We start from the raw sequence: 14,034 nt of genomic DNA on the forward strand, positions 1-14,034 counted from the left end.
AACGAAAAATAATGCAAATAGTAATTTTTATTTAGAGGTTTAAAAGTCATACAATATAGAGCTCCAGAAAAAGATAAAATTTTCCAAAGAAAGGAGGAACAAAAACATGCTTTTACTACAATGGAGAGGGCATGTCTCCCTTGCATGCACTGAGTCGGGGCTTTTCCTGGGATTTGGTTCTTTAAGTCCTATAAAGTAACCTGTAACACTCCCACATTGTGTATGGGAAATAGGTGGTGGTCAGTGAACATCACTGAAATGTAACTGTTGCACTGTGGGAGAATTTATTTCTGCTGCAGTAACAAGTGAGAAGCTAGGATTCAAATGTAGAAACACTCAGGTGAGGGAGGAAAATGAAACGTTCACATCAAAAACACTGTCCTGGTGGACTAAAAATGATTATAGAACCACATTCACTGTAAACAATGCAACCGTCAAGGCCTGTGAAAGCCATTCCTGTTATATGAAGCCTTAACGTCTCACCAGCAGCATCACTGCAAACCCTAGGAAAAGCCCGGACTCAATCCACAAATTAAAAAAAAGAAAAGAAAAAGATGGGGATATTAAATAATGGGCTGAAAAACAAAACATTCACAAACAAGTGGAGTTTACTCCCCTTAACCTCCCCCTTACTAAAACGGTTGTACCACTCTCTTGTTCGAGGGGGCTCTACGCTCCATTTCCTCACTGGTTTAGCCTCAACTCAGACTGAGGCGGCTGACATCACAAGGAGACGTTGCATCACATGCAACGTTCCAACATTGCATATTGCCTGTATGGTGAAGCAGGAAGTCTCAGCCACCAGTAGATTCCCTTGCCGTGTGTCCGAGGGCTCAGGTGGCAGGGTGATGGACGTCTGCGGATCCCACGTGCCCCTCCGAGGTTGCCAGCTGGGGCGCATCGAGTCACATTTGAAAAGACTTTACCTCTTTAGTTCTATTGTTTTGTCCGAGCAAAGCTATGTCCCCTTACCTTAAACAAATCGAAAACAAATGCAAACAGTATGCTTTGAAAAACATAACCTTCACCATGTCAGATCAATAAGAAGTCAGCAGCTTTTTGGAGCACTTATGGATTCTGCTTGAAAACCTCCGTGTAATTTCAACTCTCTAAATGATGAAACGCAAAAAAAAAAAAAAAAAAAAATTAAACAATTGAGGGGGGACTAAAGTTTTTGCACAATAAATGCAGCAAATACGTCATTGACTTTTTCTGTCTAAAATGTCCTCTGAAGAAAGTGGTGAGTGTGTCAACCCTGGGGCATCTGTTACAGTTCCATTTGGGGGGAAGAGACCAATCTGGTGTCGCGCTTCGACCCCTAGTCGGCTTTCTGCAGCTCTCCTGCTGGGGGCGCACATGGGCTGCGCAGGCTTTTCTGAAGAACGTGGGCATCTGCTGGCTCTATCCTCTTGTAATAGTTCTTTTTTGTCTCGATGATCTCAAAGCCAAATTTCTGGTAGAAGTCAATTGCAGACTCATTGCTGATCTGCACGTGACTGCGGAGACACCAAAGAGAAAGCGAAAGCATGTTACTTTAGCATAGAAAAGAATCTCCTTCATAATTATTCAGTGATTAATTTTGCAGTAGAGACTTACAGTTGAAGTCGAAAGTTTACATACACCTTGCAGAAAATAAGAGGGATCATACAAAATGCATGTTATTTGTTTTTATTTAGTACCAACCTGAATAAGACATTTTCACATAGACCACAAGAGAAAATAATAGCTGAATTTATAAAAATGACCTGGTTCAAAAGTTTAAATACACTTGATTCTTAATACTGTGTTGTTACCTAAATGATCCACAGCTGTGGATAGTTGTTCACGAGTCCCTTGTTTGTCCTGAACAGTTAAACTGCCCACTGTTCTTTAAAAAAATCCCTCAGGTCCCACAAATTATTTAGTTTTTCAGCATTTTTGTGTATTTGAACCCTTTCCAATGATGATTGTAATGTTTTTGTGATCTGTTTTTTCATACTGAGGACATTTGAGGGACTTGTATGCAACTATTATATATAGAAGGTTTAAATGCTCATTGATGCTTCAGAAAGAAAAAGGGGGTGAAAACGTTTGAACAGAATGAAGACATGTACATTTTTCTTATTTTGCCTAAATATATTTTTGACCATTTAGAAGTTCAGAAGCTACTTACATCTTTCCCAGAAGATAAAATAAGTTAAATTTACCCTGATCTTCAAATTCAAAAGTTTTCACACCCAAGTCATAGACTTTGCTTCTGGAGCATAAGTGCTGTTTGAACATTTTGTAATAGTTGCATATGAGTCCCTCAGTTGTCCTCAGTGTGAAAAGACACACAAAAATGCTTAAAAATCCCCAAAAATTGTGGGACCTGTAGGATTCTTCTGAAGAACAGCAGGCAGTTTAACTGTTCAGGACAAACAAGGGACTCACAACACCACAGTATTAAGAATCAAGTGTGTGTAAACTTTTGAACAGGGTCATTTTTATAAATTCAACTATTATTTTCTCTTGTGGACTATATGAAAATGTCTTATGTGAAATATCTTATTCAGGTCAGTACTACATATAAAATGACATGCATTTTGTATAATCCCACTTATTTTGTTAAAAGAATTAACATTTTGTAGATTCTGCAAGGTGTATGTAAACTTTTGTCTTCAGCTGTATGTGGTTACTTGAGTATCAACATTAAACATCATGTGAATGAGACACAGATGGAGGTTTCACGACAAATAAAGCACAAGACTCTCTTCAGACTCACAGGTAAATGTTGTCAAAAGTGCCATCCTTCTCACAAATGTTCAACACATGGTTCAGCATTTTTGTTCCTTCAAACAAACATGGCAAGATAAATATCAGTAATGTGCAAAGAACACAATTCAAACATCACCTAGCGGATTATACAAATCTTCATGTCAGGCATCACTCAAAAAAACAATAATCTGATTATGCAATCATGCATTCAATCCAAGGGAATCTGACCCCCTTCTGCCCTTTGAGAAAACGAGGACGCACAAGCACATAAAATGTCCAGGAAAGTCATCTTACCTATGCCAAGTCTGCGGTAAGGTGCTAGGCAACCCAGGGTCATGATGTAGAGTCGCTTCTGGTTCTGAGAGTGATCCACTCTACAGCACACGGCACCGACGGCGATGTCGTTGAAATACGCTGTGAAAGGTTCAAACGGTTACCAGGAATCTATTTACACTACTGTTCAATAGTTTGGGTCAACTATTGGGTCAGTATTTTTTTTTTAAAGGAGCCATGAACTGAGAAACCAAATTTGACCCTGGATCACAAAACCATAAGTCATAAGGATCAATTTTCAAAATTGAGATTTATACACCATCTACAAGATGAATAAATAAGCTTTTCATTGATGTAAGGTTTGTTAGGATAAGACAATATTTGGCCGAGATACAACTATTTGAATATGTGGAATCTGATGTTGCAAAAAAATCGAAATACTGAGAAAATCACCTTTAAAGTTGTCCAAATTAATTTCTTAATAATGCATATTACTAATCATAAATTAAGGTTTGATATGTTTTTCATTAGAAATTTTACAAACTATCTTCATGGAACATGATCTTACTTAATTTCCTAATAATTTTTGGCATGAAAGAAAAATCAATAAATCTGACCTATACAATGTATTTTTGGCTATTGCTACAAATATACCCCAGCGACTTAAGACTGGTTTTGTGGTCCAGGGTCACAAATGTCCTTGTTATTGTACTATAAAAACATCCTGTAAGTTTCAGAACTCAAAACTTTGTTATTAGTCTAAAAACAGCTTATATTGAAGCCAATCTGCCAAAACAACAGGTTATGTAATGTGCCACTTTATGATCTAATAGTGTGGCTAAACTCCGCCTCCACAGAAGATAATCAACACCTGCTTCTAATCGCTGCCTGCTTAGCCCCACCCACCTATTCGCTTCATTTTACTGTGGATTCGTTTACAAACAAGGCACAATTCAACGTGGGGATTTTCAAAAAGATTGAAACTAAAAGACGATGCTGTGCCAGCTATATTGAAACAGACAGTAATATCACAACACAAGTGTGAGTAAAGGAGGATCATGTGACACTGAAGACTGAAAATCCCGCTTTATCATCACAGAAATAAATTACATTTTAAAATATATCAAAATCAAAAACAGTTCATTTAAATTTTACTATTATTTCACAGTATTACTCAATGTTTGATGAAGTAAATGCAGCCTTGCTGAGGATAAAAGACTTTCAGAATCATTAAAAAAAAAAATCGTACCAACCGAAACTTCTGAACAACTTTTAACACGTTATGACCAATATCAAAAGTATCAACAGGAAGTCACAGAAGCTTTGTTTCTTACCTAGCTTGGCGAGCTCTCCTACTTCAAGAACATCTTTGTAGAACTTGTCATTGTAGCTGACAGGGAAGATCACTTGGTTCAGACGCTTCAACTGTTTAATGTTGTGGGGTGTAACGTCCCCCAACTCGATCCGGCTACTAGAACAAAAGCAGAATGGTCAACTAGCTGTGCACAGCCTCTACACATCAGTGAAGCATACAGTCTCTAAAAACAGCTTTACTAGTAGGGATGCATAATATATTGGCACCATACCAGCTATTTTACCATTTAATTTCCTTTTGCATAATGCAACCGTCACTTTAAGTCACTTTAAGTCACTTTAAGTTAAAGTGGCGGATTTCATTTTTAGAGTTTAATTTTTAATTCATTTAGACTAAATCAGTGCATCGCTATTTTTTCATTCTAGCTGGTGACATTCATAAGGTGCTCTAACAAAAAATTTCTTAGGTCAACTTGACAGCAAACTAGCTGTGTGTAAAGTCTGTATTTATAGGAGGTCAGCAGGCTGAAGCCCAACACCAGCACCAACACAACAGCTGCTGGTCACGTGATCACCGCCGCCAGTTAAACAACCAGTACGAGGTGACAGGAGAAAAACATGGGCGCTAAATATGGTTTACAGAGGATGACTATTACACAACAAAACCTCATCAAATCAAAATTCATGCAAGCTGGAGTGGAGATAAAGTCTCCCATTTAACCAAATCATGACGATAGTTCAAAAAACACTATCAAATGGCCTTTTAGATATTATTTTCAACTGTTAAAGCTGTAGATACCCAAACTTAGTTCCCTGGGGGAACCTTATAAATACACATTTCAGATGGTTATCTAATCAAACACACCTGATTCACATCAGAGACCTGAAATGGGTGTGTCAGATAAATGTGCTCCTGGAGGCCTTCCAAGAACAGGGTTGGGTACCACTGTAGTAAAGATGCGAATTTTAAACTTAATTTAATCGGCACTTAAGATGAAAAATCTTTGAGGAGAATTAGACAGGCAACCTCGCTTAATTTTATCTTTACACATGGTCAAAGCAAATCAGTAAGAGTGCACTGTGACGCAAGTGTCATAACGCATTATGCGTTACACATATTCATTACAAATATATGTGTACTAAACGTAATGTAACAACCTTAATTAAGCGTCTTAAAACCCTATGAAGTTGTTCTGTCATTTTCAGTATGCTATGCGGCTAAGCTTACTCCATCACGTGTGTCACATCTTTCCATTTTTACATCAAAATATTCACTTTTACTAAAATCATCAGAGCAGAAACAAGGTTTAATGGCAAATGAACGGCCTTGGGATCTATGAGAGCTCATTTCAAATAGATATAAGCATGGCAGGCTAACCAAGATAGCAACTTGAAGACTGACTCAACATTTTCGGATTTAGATTCGACACACGATCCAGTTTGGCACGGACTTAAGTCGTGCCATTTTTACTGGCATGTGGTTTAATCTGCCGCTAGATTATGAGAGGCATTTAAGGCGTTTTCGCAACACTTGTGGAAAATAGAGACGGCAATGTCTAAAGGCTGGGTGTGAAAATGCGGCGCAAATGTCTCTCCTCCACATTAAGCGCGCAGAGAGCTAGCAGCTAGCATTAGACCAACTCCACTGCCCCCCTGCTGGAAAAAAGAGAGAATAGAGAGGGGAAAACTTTACTTGAGATGAAAAGACCCTTCGTAGTTGTTTACTCACCCTTTCATGTTGAAGAAAACACGTTTGTTGTAAGGGATACAGGGGCGGTTGGCGGTATTTGGCAGTCTAAAGGGGAATTTGGGCAGAGTTTGGGATGTGATCCCCTCCACATGTATGTTGCTAGCACACTAGCTAAGCAGTCCGCATTTGCCTCTGTGCTGTGGCCGAAGGTTGCCAGGTCTTTTTGATTAAATCACCGCAGTCGACTCAAGTGAGATTGAGGAGCTAATTAAAAGATTTTTTCGTTGTTTTGAATTATAACCCATTAACTATAATAGGTAATGTAATTTGGATCGATGTGAGCACGCATTCAGTCCTTGGAAATGCAATTACGATCTCACAAAAGCAAGTGTCGATGGTTAATAAAACAGAGGATTTGGCAACGCTAGTTCTGGGAGGCTGCTTCTGTCAACCTTCACCACTGACAACAAGCAACAGGAAACAGAAAAACGGGAAATTGCGTTAAGGTAATTTTATGCTTTGAAAATACAAGTCCCGTCCTATTATTTTAATCTTAATAAAACAATGTGCGAATGCTTCTTGCATAAAAAAAAAGTGCTCTTTCTGTACAAAACCTAATAAAATACATAAATACGTACTTAAAATGGAAATGAAGGGAAACACTTTTACATTTCAAATTACTTAAATTACAGTTAAACACATTTTTAAATATTTTGTCACATTTTACACAGTATCCACCTTTTCCATGCTGTAAGAGTGAGTGTGGCCATTTGTAAATTTTATGGGTCTGGCTTTTTCTGGCAATGCATTCATTCACATCCTGCTATTTTTAGCTGTTCAAGACAGCTTGTTTTGCTACTTGATATTGCAATTTTGTGTCTTACCATATTATTTTAATGTATTATCTTAAGTATAAGCACACTGGTTTGTAGTGCAAATTGTTTTACCATTTACTGCACCGTTGTTATTCTTCTCCTTATTTCCTATTTGCAGATAATGAACCTGAAGTCTCACCCATAGGCTTACTTCTGCGTTAAAGGAAAAAGGTGGATAAATAAAATTTGTTTAAAGGAGAAGTTCACTATGAGAAGAAACATCTACCGAAAATTTATTCACCCCCTTGTCATCCAAAATGTTAATGTCTTTCTTTCTTCAGTCATAAAAAATTGTGTTTTTTGAGGAAAACATTTCAGGATTTCTCTCCATATAGTGGACTTCTAACTGTCTTGAACCGAAATACACAGAGTTCATACAGAGCTAGACAAGACAAGCATTTGGGGTTAAATTTTGTAGAAAATAACCAATTGTTTCCCTTCTTCTTCTTCCAATTAGAGCCCTTTGAAGCTGCATTTAAACTGCATTTTGGAAGTTCAAACTCAGGGCACCATAGAAGTTCATTATATGGAGAAGAAATCCTGAAATGTATTTCTAAAAAACAATTTCTTTACGATTGAAGAAAGAAAGATCTTGGATGACAAGGGGGTGAGTACATTATCTGTAATTTTTTGTTCTGGATGTGAACAAATCCTTTAAGTTTGTGCATTTGTTTGTTTGTGTATTGTTCAGACGTTTTTATCTAGGGAACAAATACTCATAAAGCAGGTTTATCACCCACTCTAAAAAAAAAAAAAAAAAAGAAAAAACAGAGGAGCTGCAATGGGATAATTAACATCATTTGTGGTAGTTCTACTCCACCTCAAACCTTGGTTAGTATAGCCATCATACACCATCTGGCTCTAAAGAGCAAAATGTATTTAAATGTATTTTAAAAATAGTGCTTGTTTAAAATGCCTTTAAGATGGTTGACAGTTGGGTAACTATGCACTGCAGCTTCTTATTGCAACTCAAAACTTTAAATGTGACAAATCAATCTAACACAGCTCTAAGACATCCACAATGTGATTTTAAACCTTAAATTTAAACACAGAAAGCACAATAATGTATGCTTATACCCAGTATTTCTTCTGCACCAGTGGAAACATAGACAAAAAAATCTATGACAACAAACAATATGATTTTTTTTAAAGATTTATTTTGGCCGTTTAAATGCCTTTATTTAGATAGGACAGTGTAGTTGGACTGGAAGTGAAGTGGGAGAGATCAGGAAAGGCCCAGAGCCGGGATTCGAACTCGGGACGCCCGCACACAACGCACACACAAGCCTATTGGCGCCAACAACAATATGGATTTTTTAAAATTATTTTGTATCATTATCTTATGAAAATTGCAAAAAAATGCAAAACATTTTTAGTGAATCACTTTTATACCTTATTAAAAAAACATAATTGCCTTATTTTAAAAAAATGCATTGACATGTCATAAGGAATTGAATAGTAAATGTAAAATTATATTCTCTGGCAACGGTATGGATGTGGCGACAAACTGGCAGCAGAACCGAATCTTCCTGAGCTACCACAGGCAAAGATGGTGGATTTCAAATCATGTTATCTTATGTCAACTGAGCAACCACTGAGATGAGTATGATTGTTAACGGAGAAATCTCTCCAGGTTTTGTAGACATCCTTGGATATAATAAATTGCTTCCAGTCTACATTTCATGATATTCCACATTGGTATTGCTGAACGAAACATTTTCTTCTTAATTTCAGTCTTTTAATTTCTTTTCGTAGTTCTTTTGTTTCCTCACTTTTTAGTTTAAGTAAGATTTCGAACACTTTTTCCAGGTCTTCATAATCTTTTCGACTGTGTTCAAGTTTCTCAGTAAGCTCTTGAATGAGCCGATCTTTATTCAGTCTGAACTCATTCAATTCCTCTGCTTGTTTCCTGGCTTCATCTTCATGTTTGTTCTTTATATCTTTAATTTTCTGTTCATATTCCTTTTTCATTTGATTACGGTCTTTTTTTTCTTTTTCTTTTCTGTCTTTCTCCTCTTTCTCTCTTCTGCTGATCTCCACCTCTTGCTCTCGTTTAAGATCTTCTATCAAGTTCCCCCATCTCTTTCTCTCCTCTTGCCTTCTCTCATCATCCGCTCGCTTACTTCTCTCCCAGTCTTCCTTTCTCTCTCGTGCTAGCTGCTCATAATGTTTTTGCAATTCGTTTTTTTTTTCTTCAAGTTCTTTCTCTTTTTGCTCTCTCACTCTTCTCTCTGAATCTCTCAGTTGCTGTCTTTCCTTCTCTATCTTTTGTCTTTCTTCTTCACTCTCTCTTTCAGATTTCTTTCTCATTTTCTCCAGTTCCTCTAGCTTTTCTCTTAATTGTTCCTTAATTTTTTCACCTCTTCTATCACATTTAAAAGCCAAGTAACTTGTGCAGTATTTTTTTGTCTCTGTTATTAAAAACTAAAAACCTGTTTCCAATCAATTTCTTGAGATCGATCATCTTTATCAGATCCACAGTGTTTTTCTCTTCATTGGTGAATCTTCCCACACTCAAGACAATAATAAAGACATGAGGTCCAGGTGCTGACAGTGAAACACATTTCGCAATTTCTTCCTGCACTTTTTCATTTGACAGTGTGGTGTCAAAGAGACCTGGAGTATCAACAACAGCTACTGATCTACCCTGAACTTCTCCAACTCCTTTCATGCAGACAGTCATCGGAGAATCTGGACTGGCTTCAGTACGAAACTCTTCTTTCCCCAGGATGGTGTTTCCTGTTTCACTTTTTCCATTTCCAGTCCTTCCAATCAGCACAATTCTTAAAAAGTCTGAATCAGATGGTGCATCTTCACCTGAAATGAGAAATGATAGACTGTTAAGAATTTACAATACATTTGCATCAAGTACTAAACAAAAAATACATAAATAAATATAATACTCACCATCTTGTTGAACCTTCTGCTGTAACTCTTTGATTTTGTTCTCCATTTCACTCAGTTTTTCCTCTAGCTCATGTCTGACTCTCTTCTCTTGAGCTCTTATGTACATCTGAAGTGAGTAGGGTTCTGTATTAATGTTCTCTATATATTCCAACAGGTCAGAGATCTGTTCAAAGTTTCTATGGTCTTTCAACCCCATTACTTTGTAATGACTCCCATATAGACTGACAACTCTTTGAGTTTCTGTGGTTGCCACAGAATTTCTCACATTTTTATCAACAATGCGATCTGTGGTGAAGAGCACCATGAAGTGCTCTTTGTAGTAAAATATCTTCTGGATCTTCTCCAGTTCTATTTTGTCTTCATCAGTAAGTGGACCAACTGGAATAATGAGGAGGAAAATATGAACTCCAAAATCACAGAGAGAAACACATTGGAGAGTCTGGCACATCACTTCATCTTCTGAGAGCTCAGTGAGAGCTGGAAGCTCCACCACAGTGATGAGACGTTCAAGTATTTTCACCTCTGTCTTTACACAAACTAAACTAGACTCTCTCTGATGTGCGGATGAAGTTTTCCCTTTTAACATATTGGATACGGAGGTCTTGAGCTTTGTATTTCTTCCACACAGCACCAAGTTCAGTTTTGCTTTTCCAGAAGCTGAAAATAAAAAACAGTTTAAAGGAGAAGTCCACTTCCAGAACAATAATGTACAGAATGTACTCACCCCCTTGTCATCCAAGATGTTCATGTCTTTCTGTCTTCAGTCATAAAGAAATAGTGTTTTTTTAGGGAAACATTTCAGGATTTTTCTCCATATAATGGACTGCTATGGTGCCCCGAGTTTGAACTTCCAACATGCAGTTTAAATGCGGCTTCAAACGATCCTGGATATGGTTGTAAACGATCCCAGCCAAGGAAGAAGGGTCTTAGTGAAACGATCTGTTATTTTCATAAAAAAATACAATTTAAATACTTTTTAATCTCAAACGCTGGTGTTGTCTTACTCTCCCTGAACTCTGTGTATTCTAGTTCGAAACAGTTAGGGTATGTCCAAAACGTATTTTCTCCCTCAACTTCAAAAATCATTTCAAAATCATCTTACATCACTGCAGAAGTACCGACCCAGTCTTTGCAAAGTGAACATGCAAAGAAGATCAAACACCCTTAACAAAAATGGTAAAACAGCGATATAGGACGATTTTGAAGTTGAGGGAGAACATGAGATGGGAGTTTTTCGACATACCCTAACTGTCTTGAGGCAGAATACACAGAGTTCAGGGAAGAGTAAGACAAGACGAGCGTTTGACATTAAAAAGTTATATAAATTGTATTATTTTTATGGAAATAACCAATCGTTTCGCTAGATAAGACCCTTCTTCCTCAGCTGGGATCGTTTACAACCGCATTTGGGATCATTTGAAGCCGCATTTAAACTCAGGGAACAATATCAATCCATTATATGAAGAAAAAAAAAGTTTTCCTCAAAAAAACATAATTTCTTTACGACTGAAGAAAGAAAGACATGAACATCTTGGATAACAAGACGGTGAGTACATTATCTGTAAATTGTTGTTCTGGAAGTGGACTTCTCCTTTAAGATACAGTTGACTTTGGTCTTTATATAGACAGTTTCCTAAAACAACATTGATAAAAAATACTTCAAAATTCGTACACAGATTACACTTAATTCTACTTATGTGAAATCAACTGATGGCTAAATTGCAAGTTTACCGACATATTGTTAGGATGAATATGCTCTGGACTGTATAAAAGAAGAAAAACACACCTTTATCAATACACAATCATTGCACACAATGTGTTAATAATTACTAGAATTTGCTGAAAATATAGTGAAACTGCCATCTCTCCCAACTAAACCCATTCAAACATTGAACCACGTGACCATGAGGTCAATGCTCCCAACCACACCCACATGAATGGCATGAAATAACTGCACTGTGCCTTAGTGCTAAAATGCAAGTATGACAACAGAGCCAAAAACGACTTTGAGGTTTTTAAAATCTTTTTTTTCTTCATAAAATGTAAATATATTTAGTTAAACTAATCCATTGTATATAGGCAAACAACTGCCAATGTGCATACACTTAGGAAAGTAATCCTGAGACTTACCAAAAAACTGTAGAAAACCTCCATCGCTTCCCTTTTTATTTCCTTCTTCCTCTTCCACTCTGACCTCTGTTGCATAAAATCCTTCTTCTGCATCATCAAATATCTCACATTTGAGAAACTCTCTATATTCATCCTTTAACTTCTCTATCCTTTGAATGATCTTCTTTGAGTAAAATCCTGGTTGTCTTTGATCAAACTGGAGGTGTCCACCTCCACACTCCTTTATTAACTGATGCATAACATTGTTCCTTATCACAGAAGTCAGCGATAAGCTCAGTGTCTCTTATTAGGAGTTAATACTATTGTGTGTTTAACTGCCTTGTCACTGAAATGTTTCAGCACTCTTCATATGTTTTCCTTACTGAAGTCATTATGCTGTAGTATGAGTATGATCGCATGAGGGCCTGGATCAGACAAATAAACACAGTCTTTCACTCTCTTAGCAATCTGAAGGTGGGTGAGGTCTGGCTGTAGAACATAAGGATCGTTGATGACCATGATGGCTCTGTCCTCCAGTTGTAGTCTAACTCTCTCTGTTCGCTGCTCTACATCAGCTGGAGGTGCTTCACTCTTATATATTCCCAGGAAACTGTTTCTAACTCTGTTGTTTGCTAATGCATCCTTCCCCAGTAAGACAATCCTCAGCTCACTCAGCACAGAACAAATACACACACACACACACACACACACACATCATGCAATGCCAAGTCACTGTAGCAATCATCAAATATGCAACATTCAGAGAGCAGTAATGTCAGAATTAACATACATTTACAAACAAATGACTGAGAAAAGACTTTTGCATTCTACATATAATAATACATTTACAATCAGATTTCACATAAGGCTACCCAAATAGTAATAATGTGAGAATATCAAGTACCAAATACCAAACATAAGTTTAATAATGAATTATTTGAATGCATGTATTATTGTGACTTACTGTTCGGATGTTCAACATTTCGACTTTTCTGCCTTTTAAACTCTAATGCACAGAAAAACACATTTTTTGTGTTATAACTGCATTGTGTGAGTAAAAATCACCATAACCGACTTTGAATCGAATGTGTAGGACACATTTAACAGATTTAAAATTGTAAGGTGATAGTTACCAGGAAACATAGTTGCAATGGTAGCTTTAAGACTGTGTTTGTTTCCTTTTTGTTGATTATGTTGCTATTTTCTAAACTTACGAACACCCACTTTGGCCAGCGATTCTCTGTTTTTCACATCATTTTGTTTCAAGCCTAGACAAAATTAACCAGAGCACAAAATAAACACAATAAAACAAACACACTTCTAAAGTAAAACTCTAATTTTTGCAAATAAATAAATCGACAGATTCATTACCCATTGTGGACTTGATTTCATCCTCATTGCCTTCAAGTCTTCAAAGAGATAGTTTTATAACATAAGAAGGTAGAAAGCATACCTGTGGGAGCATGAACGTATAAACCAAACCTGTTTGAGCCTCCCTAACACTGCATGTTTTAATGTCATTTGACACACCTATTTCTTGTCTTGGAGTTACTACAAATAAGCTGATAAAGTGTGTCAAGTGTGTTTGATTAGACAGACATACAAAATGTGCACTTTTGGAGACCGCTGTCATAAATACACATTAGTTAACTTAATCTAAATGCTTTAAGTGGAGGTTTTGCACCCATTTTGACAACTTCTCAGCTTTTAGAAATGAAAATACACTACCAGTCAAAAGTTTTTGAACAGTTAGATTTGTATTGTTTTTAAAGGGGTCATCGGATGCTAAGTTCACTTTTACATGTTGTTTGAACATTAATGTGTGTTGGCAGTGCATGTACAAATCTACCCTATAATGATAAAAATCCATGCAGTGGTTTTTAATTAATCTGTAAAAATAATATTCCCTTTTTCAAATGGAGCCATTCTCAGATGCCTGTTGTTGTTGCGTCACACCAACAGAGGCCGCTCCCACGATAGTTGATTGACATGAGCGTCTTACCTCAGATCAGCTGTAACAGTCCGCCCTCTTTTGTTTCGATGCCGGAGCAGGGATGCAAGTTAGACAAGAATATCTCCAAATTGAGCGATTGAGGTGTTGTGTTGCTGTATGTAATAATGAACATAGTG

The 14,034-nt window shown here is 37.0% G+C and overlaps 2 protein-coding genes across 5 annotated transcripts; both read right to left on the reverse strand.

Annotated features, from left to right (window-relative positions):
• Positions 1–9: 9 nt before the first annotated feature.
• naa50 (N-alpha-acetyltransferase 50, NatE catalytic subunit) lies at positions 10–6,216 on the reverse strand. Of its 2 annotated transcripts, none has more exons than XM_051098698.1 (5): positions 6,053–6,216; positions 4,344–4,480; positions 3,031–3,150; positions 2,744–2,810; positions 10–1,496 (listed from the first exon to the last, which is right to left on the reverse strand). In XM_051098698.1, the coding sequence occupies exons 1-5, from the start codon at positions 6,058–6,060 to the stop codon at positions 1,319–1,321; spliced, it is 510 nt and encodes a 169-aa protein (XP_050954655.1). In that variant the 5' UTR covers positions 6,061–6,216; the 3' UTR covers positions 10–1,318. The 2 variants fall into 2 exon arrangements, with proteins under 2 accessions (XP_050954655.1, XP_050954656.1); XM_051098699.1 differs by having other exon boundaries at positions 4,344–4,477; positions 6,053–6,214.
• A 1,876-nt stretch (positions 6,217–8,092) lies between these two features.
• Positions 8,093–13,386, reverse strand: LOC127155503 (GTPase IMAP family member 8-like). Of its 3 annotated transcripts, none has more exons than XM_051097740.1 (6): positions 13,276–13,386; positions 13,038–13,172; positions 12,869–12,910; positions 11,926–12,329; positions 9,796–10,452; positions 8,093–9,705 (listed from the first exon to the last, which is right to left on the reverse strand). In XM_051097740.1, exons 4-6 carry the CDS (start codon positions 12,161–12,163, stop codon positions 9,263–9,265), a joined length of 1,338 nt encoding a protein of 445 aa, XP_050953697.1. In that variant the 5' UTR covers positions 12,164–12,329; positions 12,869–12,910; positions 13,038–13,172; positions 13,276–13,386; the 3' UTR covers positions 8,093–9,262. The 3 variants fall into 3 exon arrangements, with proteins under 3 accessions (XP_050953697.1, XP_050953696.1, XP_050953695.1); XM_051097739.1 differs by having other exon boundaries at positions 11,926–12,574; XM_051097738.1 differs by having other exon boundaries at positions 11,926–12,910.
• Between the last annotated feature and the right edge of the window lie 648 nt (positions 13,387–14,034).

Source organism: Labeo rohita, chromosome 24 (genome assembly GCF_022985175.1).
Source record: "Labeo rohita strain BAU-BD-2019 chromosome 24, IGBB_LRoh.1.0, whole genome shotgun sequence".
Classification (NCBI taxonomy): Eukaryota; Metazoa; Chordata; class Actinopteri; order Cypriniformes; family Cyprinidae; genus Labeo; species Labeo rohita.

Excerpts from the sequence above, each read along its gene's own strand:
- LOC127155503 (XM_051097740.1), bottom strand. The coding sequence starts at position 12,163 with ATGCATCAGTTAATAAAGGAGTGTGGAGGTGGACACCTCCAGTTTGAT. Across the intron at positions 10,453-11,925 it reads AGGTTTTCTACAGTTTTTTG|CTTCTGGAAAAGCAAAACTG; the intron begins GTAAGTCTCAGG and ends TTTTATTTTCAG. Across the intron at positions 9,706-9,795 it reads GCAGAAGGTTCAACAAGATG|GTGAAGATGCACCATCTGAT; the intron begins GTGAGTATTATA and ends TTCTCATTTCAG.
- naa50 (XM_051098698.1), bottom strand. Across the intron at positions 3,151-4,343 it reads AGGAGAGCTCGCCAAGCTAG|CGTATTTCAACGACATCGCC; the intron begins GTAAGAAACAAA and ends AACCTTTCACAG. Across the intron at positions 2,811-3,030 it reads TTACCGCAGACTTGGCATAG|GAACAAAAATGCTGAACCAT; the intron begins GTAAGATGACTT and ends GTTTGTTTGAAG.